The sequence below is a fragment of the Anopheles darlingi genome, chromosome 3, assembly GCF_943734745.1.
Source record: "Anopheles darlingi chromosome 3, idAnoDarlMG_H_01, whole genome shotgun sequence".
Taxonomy (NCBI): Eukaryota; Metazoa; Arthropoda; class Insecta; order Diptera; family Culicidae; genus Anopheles; species Anopheles darlingi.
This window is the reverse complement of record NC_064875.1, coordinates 61,784,914-61,807,041: the sequence shown is the minus strand read 5'-3', so window position 1 is coordinate 61,807,041 and position 22,128 is coordinate 61,784,914. Positions and strand designations below refer to the sequence as shown.

General features: G+C 49.4%; 1 protein-coding gene across 2 annotated transcripts in view; it reads right to left on the bottom strand.

Annotated features, from left to right (window-relative positions):
- Positions 1–20,608, bottom strand: part of LOC125957410 (melatonin receptor type 1B-like) — a 24,646-nt gene extending 4,038 nt beyond the window's left edge. Inside the window, exons 1-3 of one of the 2 annotated variants that reach the window (XM_049690090.1) lie at positions 20,425–20,608; positions 18,673–18,727; positions 964–1,745 (exon numbers count right to left, since the gene is read on the bottom strand). In XM_049690090.1, the coding sequence (XP_049546047.1) occupies positions 964–1,534 (571 nt within the window). In that variant the 5' untranslated portion in view covers positions 1,535–1,745; positions 18,673–18,727; positions 20,425–20,608. Of the gene's footprint in view, positions 1–963; positions 1,746–18,672; positions 18,728–18,848; positions 18,916–20,424 lie in introns of those variants that run through there. The other variant, XM_049690091.1, reaches the window with a different exon arrangement.
- Between the last annotated feature and the right edge of the window lie 1,520 nt (positions 20,609–22,128).

Genomic DNA, 22,128 nt, shown 5'->3' with positions numbered 1-22,128 from the left:
AACGAGTGATCTTTTAAAAGGAAAAAAGGCATTTTTCGAAATCAATGATTCCGATTGCAAGTAGCAATGAAGGCAAGCAACAAGAAACACGGTAGCATCAACAAGAGCAATTTCCAGCGCATCTATCCGCACTCGGGCGTTTCCTAGTGATACTGTGATCTGAAATTTCCGGAATTCTCATGAAAACTACTACTGCAATACCATTCCCTAGCGCGAGAAAGTTCAGCTATTTGAACAATGGTGCTTCCTACACTCGAAGTGGCCGATAGAGTTGAAGAGAAAGTGTGTGTATGTGTGCCTGTGTGTATGTGTATGTTGACTGTTAACTTCTATTCTACTCCATTGCAGAGGGGACGATAGCGAAACGGGATGCTATATTGGAGTTTCAGGTTGAGAAGAAATAGAAGGAAAATGGCCAACAGCCAACAGTATGCTACTATATGCGCAAAAAAAAAAACAGCAATGGACTGGAGCAAACGCGGTAGAGATAGAGGTGAAACTAGGTTGTAAAAAAGGTTAGTCAAAATCCGAAAGAGAGCGTTGGTTTTTGCGTTAGAATATCCGAAAAATGCTTCTAATTCTAGGCTACAGTATTTCCGCAACGAAAACCGGGAAACCGGCGAAGTGTGCCACGTGTCTCTGTCCGTACTCCAAAACCTACTGACCACCGTGAGCCACCCGCGATTCGAGGAAGTGTCGAGCATCTGTTTGCCATGGTCAAACAATTGCTGGCTAACCTTCGACGCAGGATCTCGGTCTCATCGCAGGCGTAACGCCCGATGCGTCATCCCTCTCGGAATGGCTTACGGGCGCAGCTCAGCAAAGGAGGGAACTTTAATAACGTAATTGTAATCGAATGGCCACCTGTGTGTATGTGTGTGTGTGTGATAGTGTGTTGGTGAACGAAAGAGAAAAGAAGTGGCAACCCGAAATAGCACCCTTCCCCCGTCGGCCACACCTTACCTGCCTTCTTCAGGTGGTCCTCAATCATCACGGACGAGATCATGAACACGTTACCGATGCTGCCGACGACGGAGAGACAGGCGAGCAGCAGCAACCGTGCCAACCGGGGCCACTCGGTCGAAAGGGTAACGGGTGACACGTCACCATCGCCACCAGCACCGTCCACACCACCAGCACCACCGGAGGTACCGGTTCCGGTGGCCTGTAGCTGCTGCTGCTGGTGCTGCTGCTGATGTTGCTGGGAACGGGACGAGAGTGCTAACGAGGTTACGAACCATAAATTAGCTTCGGTGCTATTCGCCGGTCCCAGACCACCGAGTCCCAGACCCAGACCGAGACCGGGTTGGTCCGTGGCCGTCGCCGTCGCTGTAGAGCCGTTCCCGTAGCCATAGTCGGAATCGATCCCGATAGGATGCACGCTGGCTGTGGCCGCCGTCACGAGCTGGGCCAGCAGGGTGGACACGACGGCGCCAGCTAGCCCACCGGATGCCGCCAGCTCACCGGCCGTCGTAACGAGCGACGTGTTGCCGAGCCCGCTCGTTACGATGCTGTTGTTGTTGCTCGTTTCCATCGCTCCACACCGTCTCGAGTCTTGCCCGTTGCGCCTTTTGTGTTGCACTGTTTCGATGGCGTTTTTCCTTTGCGGTTTTGTGGCGCTCCCCTGAAGCGGGCTGGATCAAGCGTGGGGTTCGTGGGACCAATCGAGCGTTCGACGTTCGCGTGCCTCTCACCTCTTCCGGCTGCCGGCTCGCTGGCGATGGATTTAATAACGTCCGTTTAACCTAGAAGAGATGGGGAATGAAACGAGCTTAAAAATGGTTGAGAAGGGGGGAACCCCCTCCCCCTGGGGTGATAGTTTGATTAGACCAGGCCCGCTGAGCAGGCTCTCGAAGCGATCTCGGAAGCACTTGATGGGATGTTAAATGCCGTCGGCTAGGGACCTGGGCTGGGGCTTACAAGAGCCCCTGACCTTAGTCAACTCAGCAGCCGGCCTGTTGTTATGACGCACATCGCTGTGTGTGTGTGTGGGTAGAATGAGCTAAATTGGATTGCGTTGACGTCCAAAGGATCCTGGAACGTTGGTCTAAAGCTTCCAGCGGATCATTTAATTGATCGCTTCGGTTCACGATTTTGAGGGCGTATGTCTGCTGCTCTCTCTCTCTCACACAGCACACAGAAACATAGTAGGGTCCCGTTGTTGAATCTTTCTTGATTTGATCGAGATTTGATTGAGATTTCCCCCCGAAAGTCGTTCTCATCCCATTCTCATTCCCCTGTTTGTTCAACGAATGCCAATTCCTAAGAATGGCGCACGGTGCGTGCTTTTAGTATTCCGCCAACGTTACCCAAACAGCCAACCATTATTAACATTCTTTTCGACCATCGGACCGACCCCACAGAAGGAAGGCAGCATTGGTGGTGAGCGCTGGCTATGCGGCAGGAAAACGTGATGAGCATCAGCAACTGCAGCAACTCGGTGGTCGGTCGTGTATCATTTCCTTCTCTCTGCTTATCTTATCAGCACGAGTTTCACGCACCGTGCGGTGAGGTACGGCGTCCCGCTACCGGTTCGGCACGGGGCACATTAAAACGAATTCCGCAACGCATTTTGCCGAGCGGCGGCAAGAGTAGGTGGGCCCTTGTGTACCATCACCATCCATGGGTGATTCGCGGATGAGTTATCCAGTCCAGTGACCTCCTTGGCATTTAGTAGTAGTTCTGCCTCCTACAGGATTGCTGGGTAAACACGCTGCTGTTAGCGCTGCTTCGATGCTTTCCCAGAGGGGGAAAAACCCCTACTTGGATCTCCGCATTCAGTCAACATGTTTTTTCGTTCGCATTCTTACCCGTCAGCAATTATTTTCTTTTACGGCACTCCTGGTCCATCTAATGGCCTCACGGTTGGCGGTGGCCGTAGGTTAAAAGTGCGCATTTAAAGTGGAAAGTTTTCCACAAATGGTGAGAGAGGCAGAGCGAGAGATGAAAAACAAATTTGCGGTCCGACACGGCGAATGTTTTCCCCCCGTGCGCTGTGCCCTGTGTGCCTTTGTTTTTCGTTCCATTGTTGCGGACTACAAAAGCAGAATGGTGTGGCGGTGGCGCCGGTAGGTAAGGAACGCGTTGAATAAACTCGCTACCAGGCGCCTCCATTTGATAGCGCCCGAACGGGGTACTACTACTCGAACCCACCGTGGCGTGACCACCGAAGTCAAGAGACGCACACGCACCCATTCTACTGGATGTGCTTTTGTGCTTTTTCAACTATTTGTCCGCCAGTCAGAGCGCGAGACAGAGAGAGAGAAAAAGAGCGAGAGAGGGCGAAAGTTTTTTCATTAAATCTTTCCTTTTTCCCAATACAGTCCGAGATGCCGAGGATCCGAGCTGCGTTACTTCTTTGCTTTCAGTTCCGGTATGACGATTAGAAGAGACCGGCTGTATGATGTGGGTGTGTGTGTGTCTGTGTGTGTGGTGTCTGCGTTGCTGTCGAACGCCACACCACCTCCCACGGTATCGCAAACAATTGCGCGCATAACAGAGCGTTGGTGTGCTGCTGCTTTTGTGCAGACGCCCATCAGCACTATCCGGATGAGCGCGGATGTCCGGTCAATCTGGTGGCCGGAGAAAATTTAATTATCTCCTCAACCCCGTGGGGTCAATGGGATTTCGCCACCAAAGTGCTGGTGGGCGATGATGCTTCATCTCATTTGGAGACAGACAGGCCCCATGTACTTCATATGACGCCAGTGAACGTGATCCTTTGCTTTACTTGACCGGAAGTTGCAGCATTTTGATTGTTGTGCTGCGTTTGACAGGAGCTTCCATTCGATGTCTCGCTATCCACTCTCCGTTCTATCATTGCGTGATTCACGATCACGGAACGACATGCTTTAATGGTTCCAACATAATCGTTTGAAAGCACAGCACTACCCGCTGGCCTGAGAACGACACCGCACCGCGACAGGCCACACCTTACCGCTCTTGCTACGCGCTCTTCTGCTGCTTGTGCGTCACGCGGCACACGCATCGAGAGATAATTTATGGGAGATATTCATCGACCCCACCCTAACTAACACCTTCCAGGCGTGGCAGGGTGTGTGACATGAAATCAACACCCCAAAATATAAGTTATTCATAGTGCCACAGGCGTGAGCAGGGAGCTATTAATGGCGAAGCCAGAACGAACCGACCTCACCACCAGCAGCAGCAGCAGCAGCAGTAACAGCGAGTGGGATCGGTACGGGCGTGACCGCGACCGAGATCGGGTCATTGACAGGTAGTGGGAGCGCGTGGTGGTAGCAATTATTTACGGGGTTTCGCCGGTGCCCGTCTACTAGGTGTGTGCCGTCACGAGGGAGTGCCAGAATGAAAGGATCCAGAATATGGAAATGAAAGCCGAATCGCCGGGCTCCTCCATGGAGTTGCGCTGAGCGCTGTCAAATGAATTTTCCAATGGGGCCATTGATCATTACTCCGTTTTGCATACACTCTCGACGTAATGAGGATGATACAGGGAGCATACAAGCAAAGGAAGCGCAAGGATTTATTTATACCACCTAGCCAGCTACTGTCCGATCTCTTCAGTTCAAGTTGAAAAGCTACCTATTATCGTCTTATAAAAGGGTCACGTTGGCTCTACATAAAAAGAATCATTGTGCGAACTGGCAAAACCAACCAGATGAAACGTTGGTTTTCCTCCTGTAAACACGATTAAGGTTTGGCGAACCAACCCTCACAGGGACTTGAGCACGATTGACACGTTGTCCCCTGATTGACGGACAGTAACCGGAGCAACCAGTTTTGAATTATTCATCTAGTTTGCAAAGTAATTTTAGAGACCGTCCGTTTACCTCAATTTTCCAGCTAGTTTTCAGCGCAAATGAGCCGCACACCGGCATGAGATGGCACCGGCATTGTGGCATGACACGAAACCATTTGCCTCGAATCGTCGCGGAAAGTGAGTGCTTTGGAGCGTGTTTCCGTTTGACTTTTTAATCCTTTCGCCAGGGGAAACAAAATGACGATGACGACACGGCGTCGACGACATTTAAATGTCGTAATTTGAGTCCGGACACGGAACTGCCAGCCGTAGGGAGTGTGCCTTAAGAGTACTTCCGACAGGGCTCGGGCCCCGTTTACGGTGGTAAGGACGATATGCTTCGTTGGGAATTGAAGAGCACCTCCCCGGCCCTAACGCCTTCCGACACACTCTAATGAACAGCGGATTAACAGGAGTGGGTCTGGTAAAATGTTCGCGCTGCTGTTGTATGCGCGATTAGGTGCGGGCTAAAAGACGGTTATGGTGTCGACATTTCTGTTGATTCGTTACGACGTTACGGTTGGTTAAGCGAGCCGATTCGGACGACGACAACGACAATGTTGTGGCAATTAGTTTTTCGGAATCGCGCACCACTACTTAGCACAGGTCTATGTGCCGCTCATTGTTGGCTGAAGTAATGGTTATTGCAGAAATGAGGCAGAACTCCGCACCACAGCAAGCGAGCAATCTATGTACTCGGTAAACAGCTTATCAGCGAAGTACAACCCGTGTCCCGTGGTCGTGGCACAACAATATCGGGGTTCGCGATACAAGTTAATAAAAATAAAAGTCTGTGGTTGCGACTCGCGATTTAGTGGCTTGTCTTTTGTTGTGCTCCCTGAGTACGAGCACCGGAATGGCCAAAGCTGGAGGGCAAAGAAATGTTTCTTTATCGCAGCGTGCCATTCTGTGCGCCGTGAGTGCTCGTGACGTAACCGTAGGTCCGGAGCAAGAATGGAACCAAGGTGGAACCAATAAATGGAAGCCGCAGCCGCAGTCGATTGGGTGCCATGAAATTTTGTGACCTATCCTGAGGCTATCGGTGTCGCGGTGCCTGTCAGTACTGTCAGAACAATGGCCGCACCAACAAAGAGAGAGAGAGCGAGCAAGATGAAGTCCGTGAAGATCCTTTTTTTTCCCGGTATCGTGTCGAACGTCACGGTGGCCACTGGTTAGAGGCGTGCGATGGCCGAACGGGTTGACAATCGTTCTCGTCCGGGGTGATGGTTTGCACTTTTGCACTTCGCACTTATTATTCAGTCGATTGGTTCCCGGGAATTGCTCCAGGATGTGGACGAAACTTGCTGGGAGTGAGATTGGCCTCTGATTGTAGAGAAAAACTCGATAGTTTGGTTGTCAGATTGGTGCTGCTGTCGCTGAGGGCGCTGCTTTTTAAGGTCTTGATTTTCGATCAAGAAAAGGGGTGTGAGCATGGTTTTTATGTAGCTTTTCCAAATGGTATATGGGTACTCAAACCGTCAACCGTTTGCTGGTAACGTCGTTCTTTGCTGATAGAGTCGTAGACGATAAAGTGTATAATGTTTTTAAAAGGTCTTTTAAAGCGTTATATACCATTTCATCAAGCAAATAACAATTAATATTAGTGGCAAATCATTAAACATAAAAATAATCATATAAAAAATCAACTAACTTTCGACTTATTTTCATTTTTAATAAAATTAGCGCTTGAAATTGCTTTATAAAATAAGTTTTTCCATATAATATAATAGATTATAATATAAATATATATAATAGATATTTGGAATAATTCAAGTTGTTCAAGTTGATTAAAATAGACAACAAAAAACCTTTAATAAAATCAATAAAACAATTCTACTGATTTTTAGCTACTTGTTATGTTATTCTAAATACAAATGACGAGATTCTTTACTGTAACACATTCTGTTTGATCTATTCATACAACTTAAATGAAGGAGCTAGGGAAGAAGATGAGAACCTGAATCGAGTGAGCAATAGACATGCCGAACTAATCATACTCCCAAACTATTTCCATGTTTACCCTTTGGCATGGATAGAAATACCTTGAATAAGGTGCATCCGGTGGTGAGTGCTACTATTCACACATCCATCCATTTAAAACATGAGATTTATCAGGACTAATCACTTGAGTGGTGAAATGAAACACACAGGACCACATTCGTCCACGGCATAAAATGCATGACCAACTAGCACACCCCCGGCACCACCGACGGCCGTCCTCATAAACTCATATTAATTAAACTTCCCCAAAACTCCCGCACCTCCACGACCACGGTAACGATACAAACTAGCGGTGCCGTGGTCGTGGCCGTGCGGGCACCAAATGAAAACTAGAAATCATGGACGAACTGCTACTTCCGGCACACCCTTAGTGGCGCTCCTGGGAGTGGGAAAACTGGGGATGAAAAACGAGCTACAAATGTGTCTCTTCAACGGTTCAACGGACAACTTATGGCATCCTCGAATGGTGTACCGGCCGGGAATGCCATTGCTTGGGTGGAATACCAAGGAATGAAGGACAAGCTTCGGTACGGTCCCAATCATAGCAGCAGCAGCAGCAGCAGCATCAGAACGCTCGGTAGCGACCGTAATAAATTTTCCCAACACATTTTCCAAACCGCCTAACCGCCAGCGTGATGGCCATAAATTTCGTGCCGATAAACCCGTTTTCCCGGAGCCCATGGCCCAAGTACCCGGCAGGAAGGAAGGTGACCATCGGAGTGGAAGGAACCGTCGAAAACCCCAGTGCCTGCCAGTGAACAAAGTGAACGCGCGGAGAGCATCAGCATCGGGTTTTCGTTTGTTAGGCGGAAACCTCCTTTGAGTTTTTTCGCTGAGACGCATCGCAGCGGAATGCCGGTTTTTGGCCGCCTGTGTCTGATGTGGTGTTTCGTAACTTTTTGTACTTTTATATACGTATCATCAGTCCGTTGATTTGGAGGCTACCTGCGAGTGTCTCGAGTGTCCGCAACACTCAACGGACCAGCCGCGGTATTCGTGGGCAGCGCAATCGAGAAGTTATTCAATTCAAACTTTTTCACAAACAGGCGCAGGCTGCAGGCTAATTAGCAACATTCGGACAAACGATGAGCCAGACGCAGAGCACATAAGTACACAACCCCTGCCTTATCGTTTGCAGACTGGTGGCAAGTTCCCTGAAATTATTATTAGGCTCCTGCAACACCCACGAGAAAAAAAGGTGTTACGAAAAGAAAAGGGTGGGGGGAGGGGGGAATTTCGTGGAACTTCTTCTCCATCACACCCACAACCTGTGGGTTGAAAAGTGGCAGTGGCCATTAATTCTTATCGTTCACTCCGAGGGCGGTCAGTGTGGCCATAATTAGCCTCACTCATTGCCGCTCTACAACCACTTGAAGATGCCTCGGTATGGGCTGGTGGTTTCTTAATTTGAAAATCCCAACTAAAGACCGCCCATCAACGCGGCTGGGAGGCATAAACACACACACACACACAGAGAAACTGAGAGGGATCCAGGTCCAGGTCCAGTGAGACAAGCAGCGAGATGAAAGACGCGAATACTGCATGGAGTGGCCGGAGTCGAATGTCGACGAAAACCAAACACGATACTCTGCCCCGCGTTATCATTTCGGACGTGGCCTCTCGTTATTACTGGTGCCTGCGCTTTTTGGGAGGGATAAAAAAGGAAAAAAATCTTTTCCACTCGCTTTTCATGGGTGCTCTCGGCTTGCTGTTTAGATCCGCAATCCGCATCCACGTGGCATCCACGTGGCATCCACAGGAGAGAGATATCATCGCAGGGATTTATTGCTCGCGGTCTGACCGGCCGACCGGCGAAACAGCCCGAGTTGTGGGCGGCCATTCGAGCAACAAAACAACTGACGCCCACCTTACGATTGTGTTGTCGCTGTCCACTGCAATTTCTTTCTTTTTATTTCCTTTCCTGTGTCGGTGGGATTGTTTGTTCTGTTCTCCTGCCTCTGCTTCTGCTTCTGTCCCTTGCTCAGCTCCAGTCGGCTCACCATTAATCTGTCATTAATAATGGTCCCCCAACCGCCATGCCCGAGGATAAAGCGCAATAAGCAATAAATTCAGCATTGCCATCGCCAGTGGCTTTCCTCCTCATTTTTTTGCCGATTTTCTGCGAGTTTTCTTCTTTCAATCGGAAGATACAAGTGTCGATTGCTGCGATTAATGGTGGATATTAATGGTTGTATGGTGTTGGCTTAAAATTGACTGACAGTTCGAACATCATCGAAGCAACATAGCGTATTTGTGGAAACTACCATACATTGCTAGGGATCATAGCAAACGGTAGGCGCTGAATAACTCGTCGCCAGGCAGTCGCAACAACGTTTCTCAATAAAGAACTGTGCAAAGTATAACAGGTTGAGGATGTGACTTAACCTCAAATTTGACACTCAATTCTGTGGCGCTTCCAACACTGTCGTTCAACGGGGCGACACTCAACGCAACTTCGACAAGAGGCTGCTTCAACACAAGGTCACGCCTGTTTCGGTTCAAACTTTCCGATGAAAATGTCCCTCTTCCCCTCTCGGCATACGCAGCTCGGTGTGTGGCACGTGGCCCCGTGATTTGCATATTTTATGCATCACTTTCTCATGCTCGCTGAAAACACGTCCAGCCAGCCAGCCAGCTGCTGAGCACGGCATCGACGATGTCGAACCAGAGCCAGAGCGCGTTGCCGGTCTATCGCTGCTGCACATATCCGTGGCCTTTAAACAGCGCGACAAACTGCGGGGTCGGAACGATATTACAAGTTGCTGCTTGGCGCGTGCGACACAACGGAGCTGTGGGCGGTTCCGTGGGAGCAAATTTGTCCCCGTGCACCCCTCGGGGCCCACAATGCGCTCCAGCATGGCATTTGATTAACTAGCGGCCACACCAAACCATCGAGGGCGCAACGGAGAACGAGAAAGAGAAAGAGAAAGAAAGAGAGAGAGAGAGAGAGAGAGAGAGAGAGAGAGAGAGAGAGAGAGAGAGAGAGAGAGCGGCCAAGGAGCGTAAGTGCAAGTTGAAAATGCAAAACTCCCGGGGACACACACACACACACGCACGGAGCTACGTGCTAATAATTGTTAGAAAGTGTTCAAGTGCATCAGCTGTTGAGTCACAGGATCTTCAGCAGCAGCAGCAGCATCCGGGCGGTGATCCCAGCTATACGTGGCCGGCGGGCACCGGAAGAGATTTAAATCTTTTGTGAATCTCTCTCGCGCTCCGACCATTCTACGTGCCAGAGTGCGGTGTCGAACGCCGACGCACCGACAGGAATGGTGATTTATTTGACTAATTTCCTAATCTTCGCTCTGGTCCTTCTGGGTTCGGAGTGTTGGTTGGAACCCATTTATCCGGGGTGCTCTTTGCCCCCATCGATAAGGGCGGGAGGGCGGATAGACTATAATGTTCAAATTCCGACCCACCCTACCGAGGCCACCCTAGTGGTGGCCGAGTGATTGATGATGTGGTATGAAGGTTAACTGGTTGTCGGGGTTTGAAAGATCATCCACGATGGGAATCAGAGGGAATCGGTTTCCAATCAGGATGCACAAAGGAGATTTTCAAATTGGATTGAGATTGACTGGAAAAGGTAGAGGCGTTGTCTTCGGGGTGCAGTTTTTTAATATTAAAACCCATTTTTTTGTAGAAGTATTTTCAAAGTTTATGCAATAATATAACCAATATTTTGGGGATTGCTTATTCTATTCGCCAGTCAAAAGGCTCTCTGACGTTCGTCTGACTCACGACGCATGTTGTAACAAGTTAATGGGTTTTTAATTTCTGAGCTACCGTTCCATTCCATCCGAGGATATTCCGAGAATACTCGGTTTCGTTAATTACATCCAAACACATGCGACTTCGCATCATGTGGGCTGTCGGAGTTTTGAAAAAGGTTTCACGCACCCTTATTCGACTTTAAACGTTACGGCCATGAACAGCAAATCATTAACCCCCTCGGTAGACAAATTGAATTTAACATCGTTCTGCGTAATTAAATTAACCACGGTGTAACTAATAATAAGATAACCAGCCCAGCCCTTCCCGTAGCCCACACATCCTCGAGAAATTCCGAGAAAGGTTATGAGAGCCACGTTTGGCGCTTACTTAATTGGGGCGCACCGGAGGAGCTTTGTTTGCTTCTCCTCATCCCCACGGAATACACGGCAGAGATGGTGATGCCGATTTTATTGAATTGCGTCACAGTATGTATGTATGGGCCACATGTATTACCACATCACCGCAACCACAGTACTACCGCACCTTTTTTTGGGCTCCAATTGAGCGGCTGCCAGGATGCGATGCCATGGAAACGACGACTGCGGTGTCGAGAATCGTCCTGTTACCTACGTTACCACCCAACGGTCTCTCTCTCTCTCTCTCTCTCTCCCTGAAGGTTTAGGGAGGCTGGCAACGAGGTGTGATGAGGAAGGAGCAACCCGAATTGGGGGCTTTCGGGCCAATAAACATTTCATCGCCATCACCATCGCCATCGTGTGCGGTGAGCTGATTTTATGACACTCACTATCGTCTCACTTTTACGATCGAACCGATGCAGGGTCCAACGGTGATGGTAGTCGTGGCGTAGGCAGGCGGGTTGGAGTCCCCGCACCCTGGATCGTGGGTTCAATATTGGTTTTCCAGTAAAAACATACATTCCTCGTCCCACCACCGTCCCGAAGCGAGAGCGAGTGCCGTTCAAGGATGGAAAGTGTCTACATACACAGTGTTCCAGCTCTCTCGCTCTCTCTCTCTCTCTTTTTCTCTCCCCGTCTCGGCCACTCTTGGTCCTCGAGATCGTAAAAAGCTCCAACATCCTCACGAGCCACTAGCGAGGGGGAAGGTTAACGGGAACGAATGGTTCGAATGTTTATTTGCACCGGAGATGGAACGTTGGAGCTGAGGGCAAACATTAAACAAGAAAATGCTCCGAAATAGCCTCATGGACCGCGTATGGATCGAGGTTCAAGCACATTGGAGAGAACTGAATGGATGTCTGTCGCGCCACGCGTTTGCTGGTGACTCATTCCGGGAGTTTGGGATGAAATTAAATTTTCCCATGACCATCAGGAGCGACAATATGTGTGTGTAGTGTGACACACGATTGTTGATTGAAGGAGGGGTTTCCGGTTATGAAAATGCGTAACCGGATCATGTAAACTCGTGTGATGTCGTCGCCGGCGTCGCGAGGACAGTCTGTTTTTACGATTCCTGGCATCGAGGGTTGGATACGGTTTTGCTGTCGGTGAAAGCGGATCCGCTGGCGGAAGGGAAACGACCTTCTAAACGACCAAACCAAAACCATCCAAAATGTTCGATCGGTAATGGTCCCATTTCCGGCGGCGACCAGCGTTCGGCGACGAGATACCGGATGATACTACCGGGGCAGAGAGCATAACAGCATAACAGGTTTATGTTTTTGAATTTCATTCAATCATGCTTATATCATCATCATCATCATCGCCGTCGTCGTCGTGGTCGTCATCCTCAGCATCACAGAACGTTCGAGCGTTCGAAGGTGTCGTGACGAGTTGATGCGAGTTGTTCCGGGGTTCGTCCTCAATCAAAGCATATACCCGGCAGCCAGGAACAATACGGCAACGGCGCCGGGGGATCACAGAACGGAAATTGGATTAATAAAAAACAATAACAGAATGGAACCCTTGGAGAGCGTGCGGACGTTCGGACGTTCGTTCGCCATTTTTGCTCGCAATTCGTGTGTTTCGAAAGATTTTCCAGGAAATCGCCGCCGCCGCCGCCGTCGCCGTCGCGGAGGGAATGCTTTTATCGTTTAATGCTTGCAGGGATAGCAAACCACACGGAGACTGGCGAGATACAATGCGGCGAGTATGTTGGGAATGCGGGATTCATGAGAGATGAGCGCGCCCGCGGATCACCATCGGATTCTCGGAACCGGCGCCCGTTGGTAATCTCGGGAAATCATAGGCCCCGTACCGCCGATGCTTTCGATGGGAATGCGCTGATGTGCTTTGTAATCGAGATCGAGTGCCTTTGGGATGATTTTCCGATGAGCAGCAGCAGCAGCGACGAGGCCTTCTTGGATGTGGTAACCAGCAGTGTGCCAAACGGTAACCGCAACGAGCCCGGAACAGCAGCAGCAGCAGCAACTGACAGCTGGGTGATGACAGTTAGGCGCAGCAGGCCACCAACCGAGCAATCGGTTTGCCGCTGAGCTTGATGCTGAGATGCAAATAGCCATTTGTATGCAGGCATCCCGGCGGTGCCCGGATCTACAACGAGTCGATGTCGGCGGCCATTATGGGTTCCAGAAAGGTTAACATTTTTCTCGCGAAGCACGCAAAGGCACGATACACGCAATTACTGTGTCCGTACGTGCCTGGATCAACGGCGAGTACAAATTCCGAGTCCGCAATACGCTCTCGAGGCTAAGACTCGGGCTATGACTCGGTCCCTGTCCAGTGCGTCCGATAAATCGATCGACGGATCCAGTGGCAATGGTGTGCTAGCGAACCGATGACATTGATAAAAGAAGGCAGGCTTAGCGCGTACAATGGCCGTCGCAGTTGATAGCATAAATCCCGGACGATAAATCATTCGCTAGCTCGCTAGCGTTGGCCGCGAAACTTTATGCTCCTTCTGTATGCGTTCACATTGACGCGATTGTCCTCTTTGGCTCTTTGTGGTAGCTAGCAACAGCCGCGGTTAACGATGGCTTTAGGGTCCTTCGTCCCGGTGCGGTTTTTGCGCCGCCGGCAACAATGCTGCTGCTGCGAATGGTATGGATTCGACGCGCGATAAACAAAGATCACCACCGGCGAGAGCTATGACCGAGGATGATGCTGGTGGTCTGGGCAAAAATTGCTAAAGAAAGAAAAATGGCAGGAGAAGTAGCAAAAAAAAAAACTCGAGCAAGCTATTGCATGGACCGCATTCCGCCATTCCAGAAAAGGGATGCCTGGCTGGATCGCGCTGCGACCGGCGATCCGACCGGAGGGGATGGCCAACAGTAAGGTACGGGCAAGGTGCGGTACGGCAACGAAACATTGTCCGAATTGTGGTGCAAGTTGTCACGTAAGCTCGTGGCTAGAGCTGGCTGGCTGGCTGGCTGGCTGGCGAACAATGGCGTCCACGCTGTTCGTTTTTTGTTGGTATTCCGTGGACCAATCCGTTGAATGCATCGGTTTTGGCAAGGTTTGCTGCACGCTGTGCACGGTGCTCGATGGTAATGCCGATGATGCATGGTTGCAGCGTTGTAATTCAATGGCGTTGCGAACGCCCGGATCAGTCGAGAGAAAGTCATCCAGTGGAAACAGTCACAAGCAATGCGAGGAGTTTCTTACGAAATCGATGCTCACGTTATACTGACCACCTGCGCCCGAGGTACCGATTGATTGAGTCATGAATTCGTTTCGTTCTCTGTTCTGTTAAATTTGCCATTACCTTTTCTATATCTTTTCGGTACTTTGTCTATAAAGCAATTAATACAATAATAAACTCGAAATCTGCAAATTGCGAGACGACAAAAAGTGTTGACATTCTAGGGGAAATTCCTGGACCAAATCAATCACGTCGTTCCACGGGCTACGGTTTAATACCCAATCTTTCGCTTCGGCTAATATTGCTTTCGCTGCCCTCGTTCTCTCATTCCCTCGTCGATATTCTTTTCAAACAAAATCGACATGATAAAATGGATGATGGATGAAATCGCTTCCTGGAGCGGGTAATTACCATTTCCCAGTTACACATTCGCATAACTGGAAAATGTAAATATGCGCTTCATATAAGCGCTTCATTTCACACGAAAAGCATTAATAATGGCCTGATGGCATTTGGCGGTAAATTGAGTCATCGCAATTATGAGCCACGATTGCCTGATCATCGTTTGTTGTGTGAAATCGTTCGAAATTTCAAACAATGGTTTTAGCGGTTTTATCGGTGTCGAGTAATTTTGTCATCGGATCAGTTAATGCGGTTGTTACAATTTAGTCTTCTAAAAACAACTAACAACGTATATATTAACAACGAATGTGTAGTAAACTTATTTAACGTGCAGTAGACGGTTTGTATTTGAAATGGAAACGAAAAGTAAATATATCTTGATCCTTTACGACGTTTCGCCGGGCTTAACAGCTAGCAGATTGCACTACCATTGCGCTGCATTCCAAGCAGCAATTCACATCTAACAAAACGAGCCACATATTGGATCGTTTCCGGGAATGTAATATCTAGTGGATTGGCCATTATAATTCGCACTCGACTCCCAACAGCCAGGACTCATACACACACGCACACAAACGCAGGCATACTAGCGCATCTCGTAGCGAAAGAAGATGGCAAAGATCAAACAAGACAATTCCCCGCCATACTCGAGGCCGCACAACTGTTGCGCACATCAACATTAATTTCCTTTAGCACTCCCACTCCGTCCTCACAAACTGCCCCCGGCATTGGTTGTCTAGGGCGCCCCAGGGATAATAATGGTAAAATATGGACCTCCTGCGGTACCCCTACACACACACACACACACACACATACAGCAGTAAGAGGAATTCCAAACCGGGCCGAATTGTGCCGGCACATCGCACACAATGGCTTTGTGCTTTTACCGCGAACAAGGAACCCCTACCGAGGGGCACCTCGCCTGTCATGGCCGATGGTGGGAGACGGTGGGTCTGTGGTGTGGTGTGAAAGGTGGGCCTTCCTTCCGGCTTGTTCCGGCTACCACCAGCTGTGTTGTGAGCTGCTGGATGGCGCAGCTGGAGCAGTCACTCAACTCTGGCGACGGCGAGACAATAATTTATGCGCCCACATCCGCCACACGGCATTCATACGCGAACGCGGGGACCGGCGACATGCTTAAGGAGACAAATTTTCTCACATCTCACCATCTTGCCTCCATCATCGTCATCCTCATCATCATCATCATCATCATCATCAGTAGGTTGTACTCAAACTGCGGCTGCTGGGACATACGCCATGTTTGCGCGATTCGCGAATGAAAAAGAGGTTTTGAATTTGATCGTAAGGTTGTCGTCTTTTGTTCAGTTTATAGAACGTGTTAAGTTGAAAGTAAAAATGTAAGATCATAAGTTCGCATTGATAGGATCTACGTGAGAGTCTTGCTGTTATGTGACACTTGCCTGCTTCAATGACAAATAGTGCACTAACCATTGTGCAAACGCCTGCTGCCAGTACGCCAGAACATATTTTCCGTTTTAAGGATAGAATTCTGGGCCTTTAAAATTCACATGTCAAGCCTTGCATTGACACATGAACACGCCATTACTTTGCCAATATATGGCCAAAGATGTGCAATAATAATGATGGCTAATGATGGATAATGGTAAGGAATAAAATTACAAAGAAATTTCGTTCTGATAATTCTCAGCAGAAATGTTACATTCGTGTATCGCACATTAGGAAACGACTTCATGCTTACTGTCTAAAGTTTAATTGAAGAGCATTCCGACTGAATTAACTGGATGGTTGAGTGGGTTTCCAGAAAACGTTGCATGAAACTTCTACGCCGACGCGGTATGCTGGTATATTGTCCGTCGTGCAACCGGGACCGGATCGAACCGCATTCCACATCGCAACCACTTGACTGTTCCGAAGCAAGAACTATGCATTTTACAGCTTCACTCCTTCTCCTTGCAATCCTTTCTTCCTTCTTCTGACACTCCCGCCTAAGGCCGTCAGCTGCAAAAACACATCCTGCAAATGGCCAGGTATGGGAAAGCAGCTGCCAACATTTGCATTTTCCCGCACCCTGCGGAGGAGAAGAAGAAAGTCGGTTCCGTACTCCATACCGGGTCGGCATGGTCTCTCACTAGGAGGTTGTTCGATATCCCGAGGTCAATTGAAAATTCATATCCCCATAAATTAATCGGTGGGCGTGTTCAGGGAAGTACACCCCCGTCCACCGGAGGTCCGGGGTCCGACAGGCTGGTGTTCGAGGGTGGCGAAGACGCCTAGATTAGAATCGTGGTACAGAGAGCACAAGGTTATCGTACCATTTCCCCGGGTAAGGGCACGAACGCTAATATATTCCACCCACTTGTCTCCCACTAGTTCGATGCCAGTCCGTCGAGATGAGCATGTGTTTAAGTTCACGTCATTTTCCAACCAGGGAACGGGGTGCTGCTCCATCAGGGCGTCTATTTTTAGACCCCACCGTACCCATCACATCGTAAAGGGCGAAACGCCCTTTTTTTGCAGACGCTTTTCTTGGAAATTCTTGGAAGAAAAACCCAAACACAGGAAAGTTGCAGAAAGGCCAACCCGTTACGTGCACGAGCACGAGTGTGTGGTGCTGTAATCTACTCGCCCCGACCGTCTTCACCCTGAGTGGCCAATTCGAACGGCCTGTAGCCGTCCCTTCCTTCGATAGATTCCTTCTGTCGATGGAAAATCGATGGAAAATTCCCTTCGTCCGGGGGAGTCGCCAATCGAATGCTTTCCAACCGACCGTTGGGGTGGAGTTGCGTTGATGCGAAGGAGTTGATTTTTGCGTGTGGCTAAGGAATTAATACACCAGCAACATGATACGACTGTGCCCCTTTCCGGCACCCAGCGCCAGTGCCAGCGCCACCAGCGTGGTCGTTATGGCGTGATCCGTTCCGTGACCTGTTCCGTGCTGAAAACACCACCGCCGTTGTAAGGCTCGCCTCCCGGTTTCTCCGGTTGTTATTTAATCGCAAAACGGCTTCCATCAACAGTATCGGTGGCACGGTGACCGGCTAACGGGAAAGCGTGGCCACGCAGGCGGGGGTTATGGTTCCGTTTTGTTTTTCCCATCAAGCGAAGCACCGCAAATAGGCGAGGCAGCGAGGAACGAAGCCTGCTCGTGCTCTACTCGAACGATCCTTTGAAAGCTCAATTTTACCATCCAAGTAAGCACCGGCCGCGTTAGCAACATCGATCGATCGATCCAGTGCCATTAACCGTGGCGGGTTCGGAATGCTTCCGTTGTGCAAATATGCGCCAAGGATCGTAATTAGGCGGCCATCAATTATCGAGTGCCGAGTAGTACGTGCACCGTGGGTCTCGGTGCGGTTGGAAATTCCTCGTCCACTCCAAAATCGGACCAACGCTTTAAAAGTGAGGGTTTGAGTTAAGTGAAAAGAACCACAACGTCGGGTTTATGCATTTTTGAAACCTTCGCTTTTGCATCAAGCCTTCAAAACGGACGAATGGTGTATCCGATCCCGGTGCTCGATTATCTACTTCCGTCCGAACGTCGTTAAACGACGGGTAAACCCAACGAAAGCACCGGGCACAGCCAGTGACAGGCCGGTGGGCAATCAATTTAAAATGGATGAAACTGTGTGTCCACCCCGTCGTGTGCGTGCTGTGGTTATAGCGAGCAGACCAAAAAAAAAAAAAAAACAAAACGGGAACCATTAGGGGACCTCCGCGCGTGTGTCCTCGATCGTTTTTCATATTTGATATCCGCGTATTGTATTGATTACCCCGCTGAGCACCCTCACGCTGTCCGTGGCTTTTCGGCACGAACCTCCCGTAGTAGTAGCAGCAGCAGCAGCAGTAATTGCAGTGCAAACGGATTCAACCGAGGTCCGAGGTACCGGATGACTGTCGATTGTTATTGCTGTCGTGCAGCTGCCGTGCAGCTGCCGTGCAGCAGTGTGGCGCCCTCGTATTGTTTGGTAATGCAGAAATGGAAATGAACCACACGGTGGGAAATGCGTCGCTGAAAATAGAACGAACGGAGGCCGGTCGCTTGACTGGCGGTAGGCGGAAACGCATCCTTGCGGCTTGGCTGATGATGAACTACCAGGAATCGTGGATCTGTTGCTATTTTCCAATTTAAATCGATTCGATTATTGTCGATTCGATTATTGCTACACCCCCGCTGCAACAGCAGCACTACTCTGCTAGTCAAGCGATTTACTCACCTTCTGGATGATTCCCGATTGCTGATGCGTGTACCAATTGCGTTTGTGTGCGTGGCTGTATGTGTGCATCAGTTGCAGGAAGGAAGGAAGGAAGGACGAAGAACAGTCAAGAAGAGACTAAGCCATGGAACAGTGCAAGGACGCCGTTCGAGTCCCGATGTCCCTCGGTGGCATACCGTCTCAAACACACTCACACAACAACGCGACGCTCAGTAAGCAATGGCTAGACTGCTGCTGCTGCTGCTGCTACTGCTAGTGAGAGGAGTGCTGTGGTAGACGACCGTGGCTTATCACGTTCAGGGCAGGGACGACATTCGGTGGCGGTGGAGAAGCGCAACGAACACGCACACCACCTCTCGGCTGGACTCGTCCGGACGGTAGTGGTGCGGCAGATTATCCTTCGCCTTATGTCGTGCCTTTTTCCTTTTTTTCGTTCAATACGCGCCAATCACACGCCTGCGGCGAATGATCCTTGACTCATTTCTTTCCGGCCCTTGTGTGATAGTGTGTGCTGTTGACAGCTTTGCTTCTTTCTGCAAGCGATTTGGCTTGCCCCCTTCTCTCTTTCTCTCTCTCGCTTCTACTGGCCGATTACTGAGTGTTATTAGTTTTCACATCGTATCGCGTAATTGAATTCGCTCGAGAGATCGATCGAGCAAAGCACTTGTTAACATAATGGCGCCAGCCGTCATCGCAGGATCTGCGTCGTCTTAGTAACTCTCTCTCTCTCACACACACACACACATGAACGCGCTACATACACATATTCACATACACTAATCGCGTGGATACTAGATGTCACACTGCACTTGTTGTCATTCCTGCAACTCGCCAACCGATAGCGACCCAGTCGTGGTCGTCGTTGGTAACACTCTGCAAAGCGATGATGATGATGCTCGAAGGACAACAACGTCACGCCACAATCAATGTGTGCGCGCACGTGTGTGTGTGTGTGTCTGTACGTTGCTGTATGCGTGCTATGCACTCATCAGAAGGATGGGGAGTAGAAGAAGGAGGGGGAGTCGTACACCGCAGTCGTATGATACGCGTTGGTCACCGCACCGATGGTTCAAAGCACAATGACCCTTTGGTCCTTCGTGCGTGCGTTCGACAGACGGTGATTTGCAAGGTATGCAAACGAATAGAGACACCAGACGATAAAGGCCGGCGGTGGTCGCCTTCGGCTGTTTGCGGTGGTATGCGTAAGCGAGCGAGTCCTCTCTTCTATTTCTATTTTTCTCTCTCTCTCGCTCTCTCTTTCTTTCTCTGTCACTTTGCACTCAAGATTGCTTGTTGATTGATAACAAAGGGAAGGGGGTTACACCGGAACACTGATTCACCAACCGCTGACCAGAGACCGGAAACGGAAATGGTTCGCGGTGGGGGGATTTTCATGCGTTTCGTTGAAGGGTGCTGCGGTTAGTGTACTCCTAGGGTCTGTGCTCCGTCAATCACCAACAACCCCGGGCCGTGCTGTGGGTGGTTTTCAACAGCAATTTGTCCATTAATTTTCCATTGTGGTAATTCGAACAAAACAGATCGGGATCGAACATCGACACGAGACACGCGCACGCACAACTGTTGCATCGGGCTATCGGGCTTTTTACTGTCCAGACAGCGAACAGGCGAACAACAGCGCTAAAACCCTCATCACGAACAGTAGTAGCACCACCACTACATGTGCATGCACGCCTCTGGCAGCATTACTAGCACTAACACGACCGAACACGCCAGACAGCTGTGAGTGCTTACAGTGTGGCTGTTGATGCGAGGCGCAAGTCACGAAAATTGAATCCAACCGGTGGCCGGCGCCTACCAGCGGAAAGCCACCGCCACGCCGAGAACGGGTACTCGCTAATTAAGCAACAAAACGACTCAGCTGTTTCCCCGAAGGGGGGGTGGGGATGGGGAGGACCGTGAACGCGAAACACGTCCACTCCGGTTGATCGCAAGCTAAGGACTAAAGCTGTGGCGACAATGACGACGACGACGACGACTACTACGACTGGAACTTTCGGTGACGGTTCGCGCTTTGGGCACTAGGCACTCGGCGTGAGTTCTAGTGAGCAAGGAACTGTATTCATGTGCCATTTGCGACATGAAACATTATGAGTAGTAGAACATACATTGCTATAAAATGCAGTAGTGGAAGCACTTTTAATGGATCATGCATGAAAACGATGAACGGTCATATTCCAAAAAAGAATATTTATACGAAACAATCATGATGCTGCTGTTTTGATGTCGACAGGTGCACAACCCATCCGAAGAGGGACGCTTAAGCAAGAGGGTTGTGAATCGAGAGACTCTCTTCGGAAAACCTCGGTTCGTGGTCGGAAAATGCTCTGCTTTTTCTTGCATGAAATCTATGGAACTTGTACAACAGCACTGCAGCAGCACAACACAACTGTGTTGCAGCTTTTCTGTTGTGAAATGTTGCGGCATGGATAAGCTTTTGCACAACCAGAGAATGGAGCTTACAGGATGTCTTCTCGTTAAGCTTCTCCATTAGCTGGCCGTATTGGTGTGACCTATATATTTACACAAGTTCCTACCGCGTCTCCTGCAGTCCTCAGTAACACGATGAATAATTTGATTTTTCTCATCTACACTTATCCGAGAAAGTAATCCTCATCGAAAATTCAATTTTCAGCCACTGTTAAAAAGAAGTTTTCTTCTAGCAGAGGAACGTCATTCGATTCGCGGTTCCATGAACCAGTACAATTCAGCAGAACATCAAACAGTATGGCACCACCAAGGACAAAGTGGAAATTAATTTCACGATTGAAAATTCATCCTAGCTCTCCAGTGACTCTTTCCCTCTCGCGTACTGGACCTATCGCCTTCCAACGAACGAACTCATTGGTCGAAATGCAAGACACTCTCCACTCTTTGCCGCTTTGGCTTCCCCTGACTTCCGGTTCCAAAGAATTGTGCGCTTCTTTGCCGCACTGTATCGGGAAAGCTGAAAAAAAAAAGGAAACCAGGGAATTCAATTGAAAATCCTAGGGTTTGGTGTGCTGCTAGCACAACCGAGATGGAAGAGCATAACATATATTCCCCCGTTTACATGATGCCCTTTCCGGGAGTCGATCAATACTCTTCAAATACCACTTAATCCTGACCGGAGCGCCTCGAAAATCCAAGCCCCATCCCCAGTGGAAGGTTAAGACTGCATTTGCAGTATCAGTCGCAGTGAAGAGGAGAACAATGTGAGGCGTGTGAAAAATGATGTTATGATTGTGTTATGCTGTTCAATTGATGACCTGGCCCGACGACTAACCGAATGGCAAGAGTCCATTGTTTTGATCGCTGAGTGCTTTTCTTTAATTTATTAAACAACCCATTGTTCCGTGGTGAAAGGCTTTTGTCTCGGACATACTCTGTTATTACCGAGTACAGTTTGCTCTCGGGGCAGATGTGCCGTGGTAATTGTGTTTCCAAGTTCCAATATGA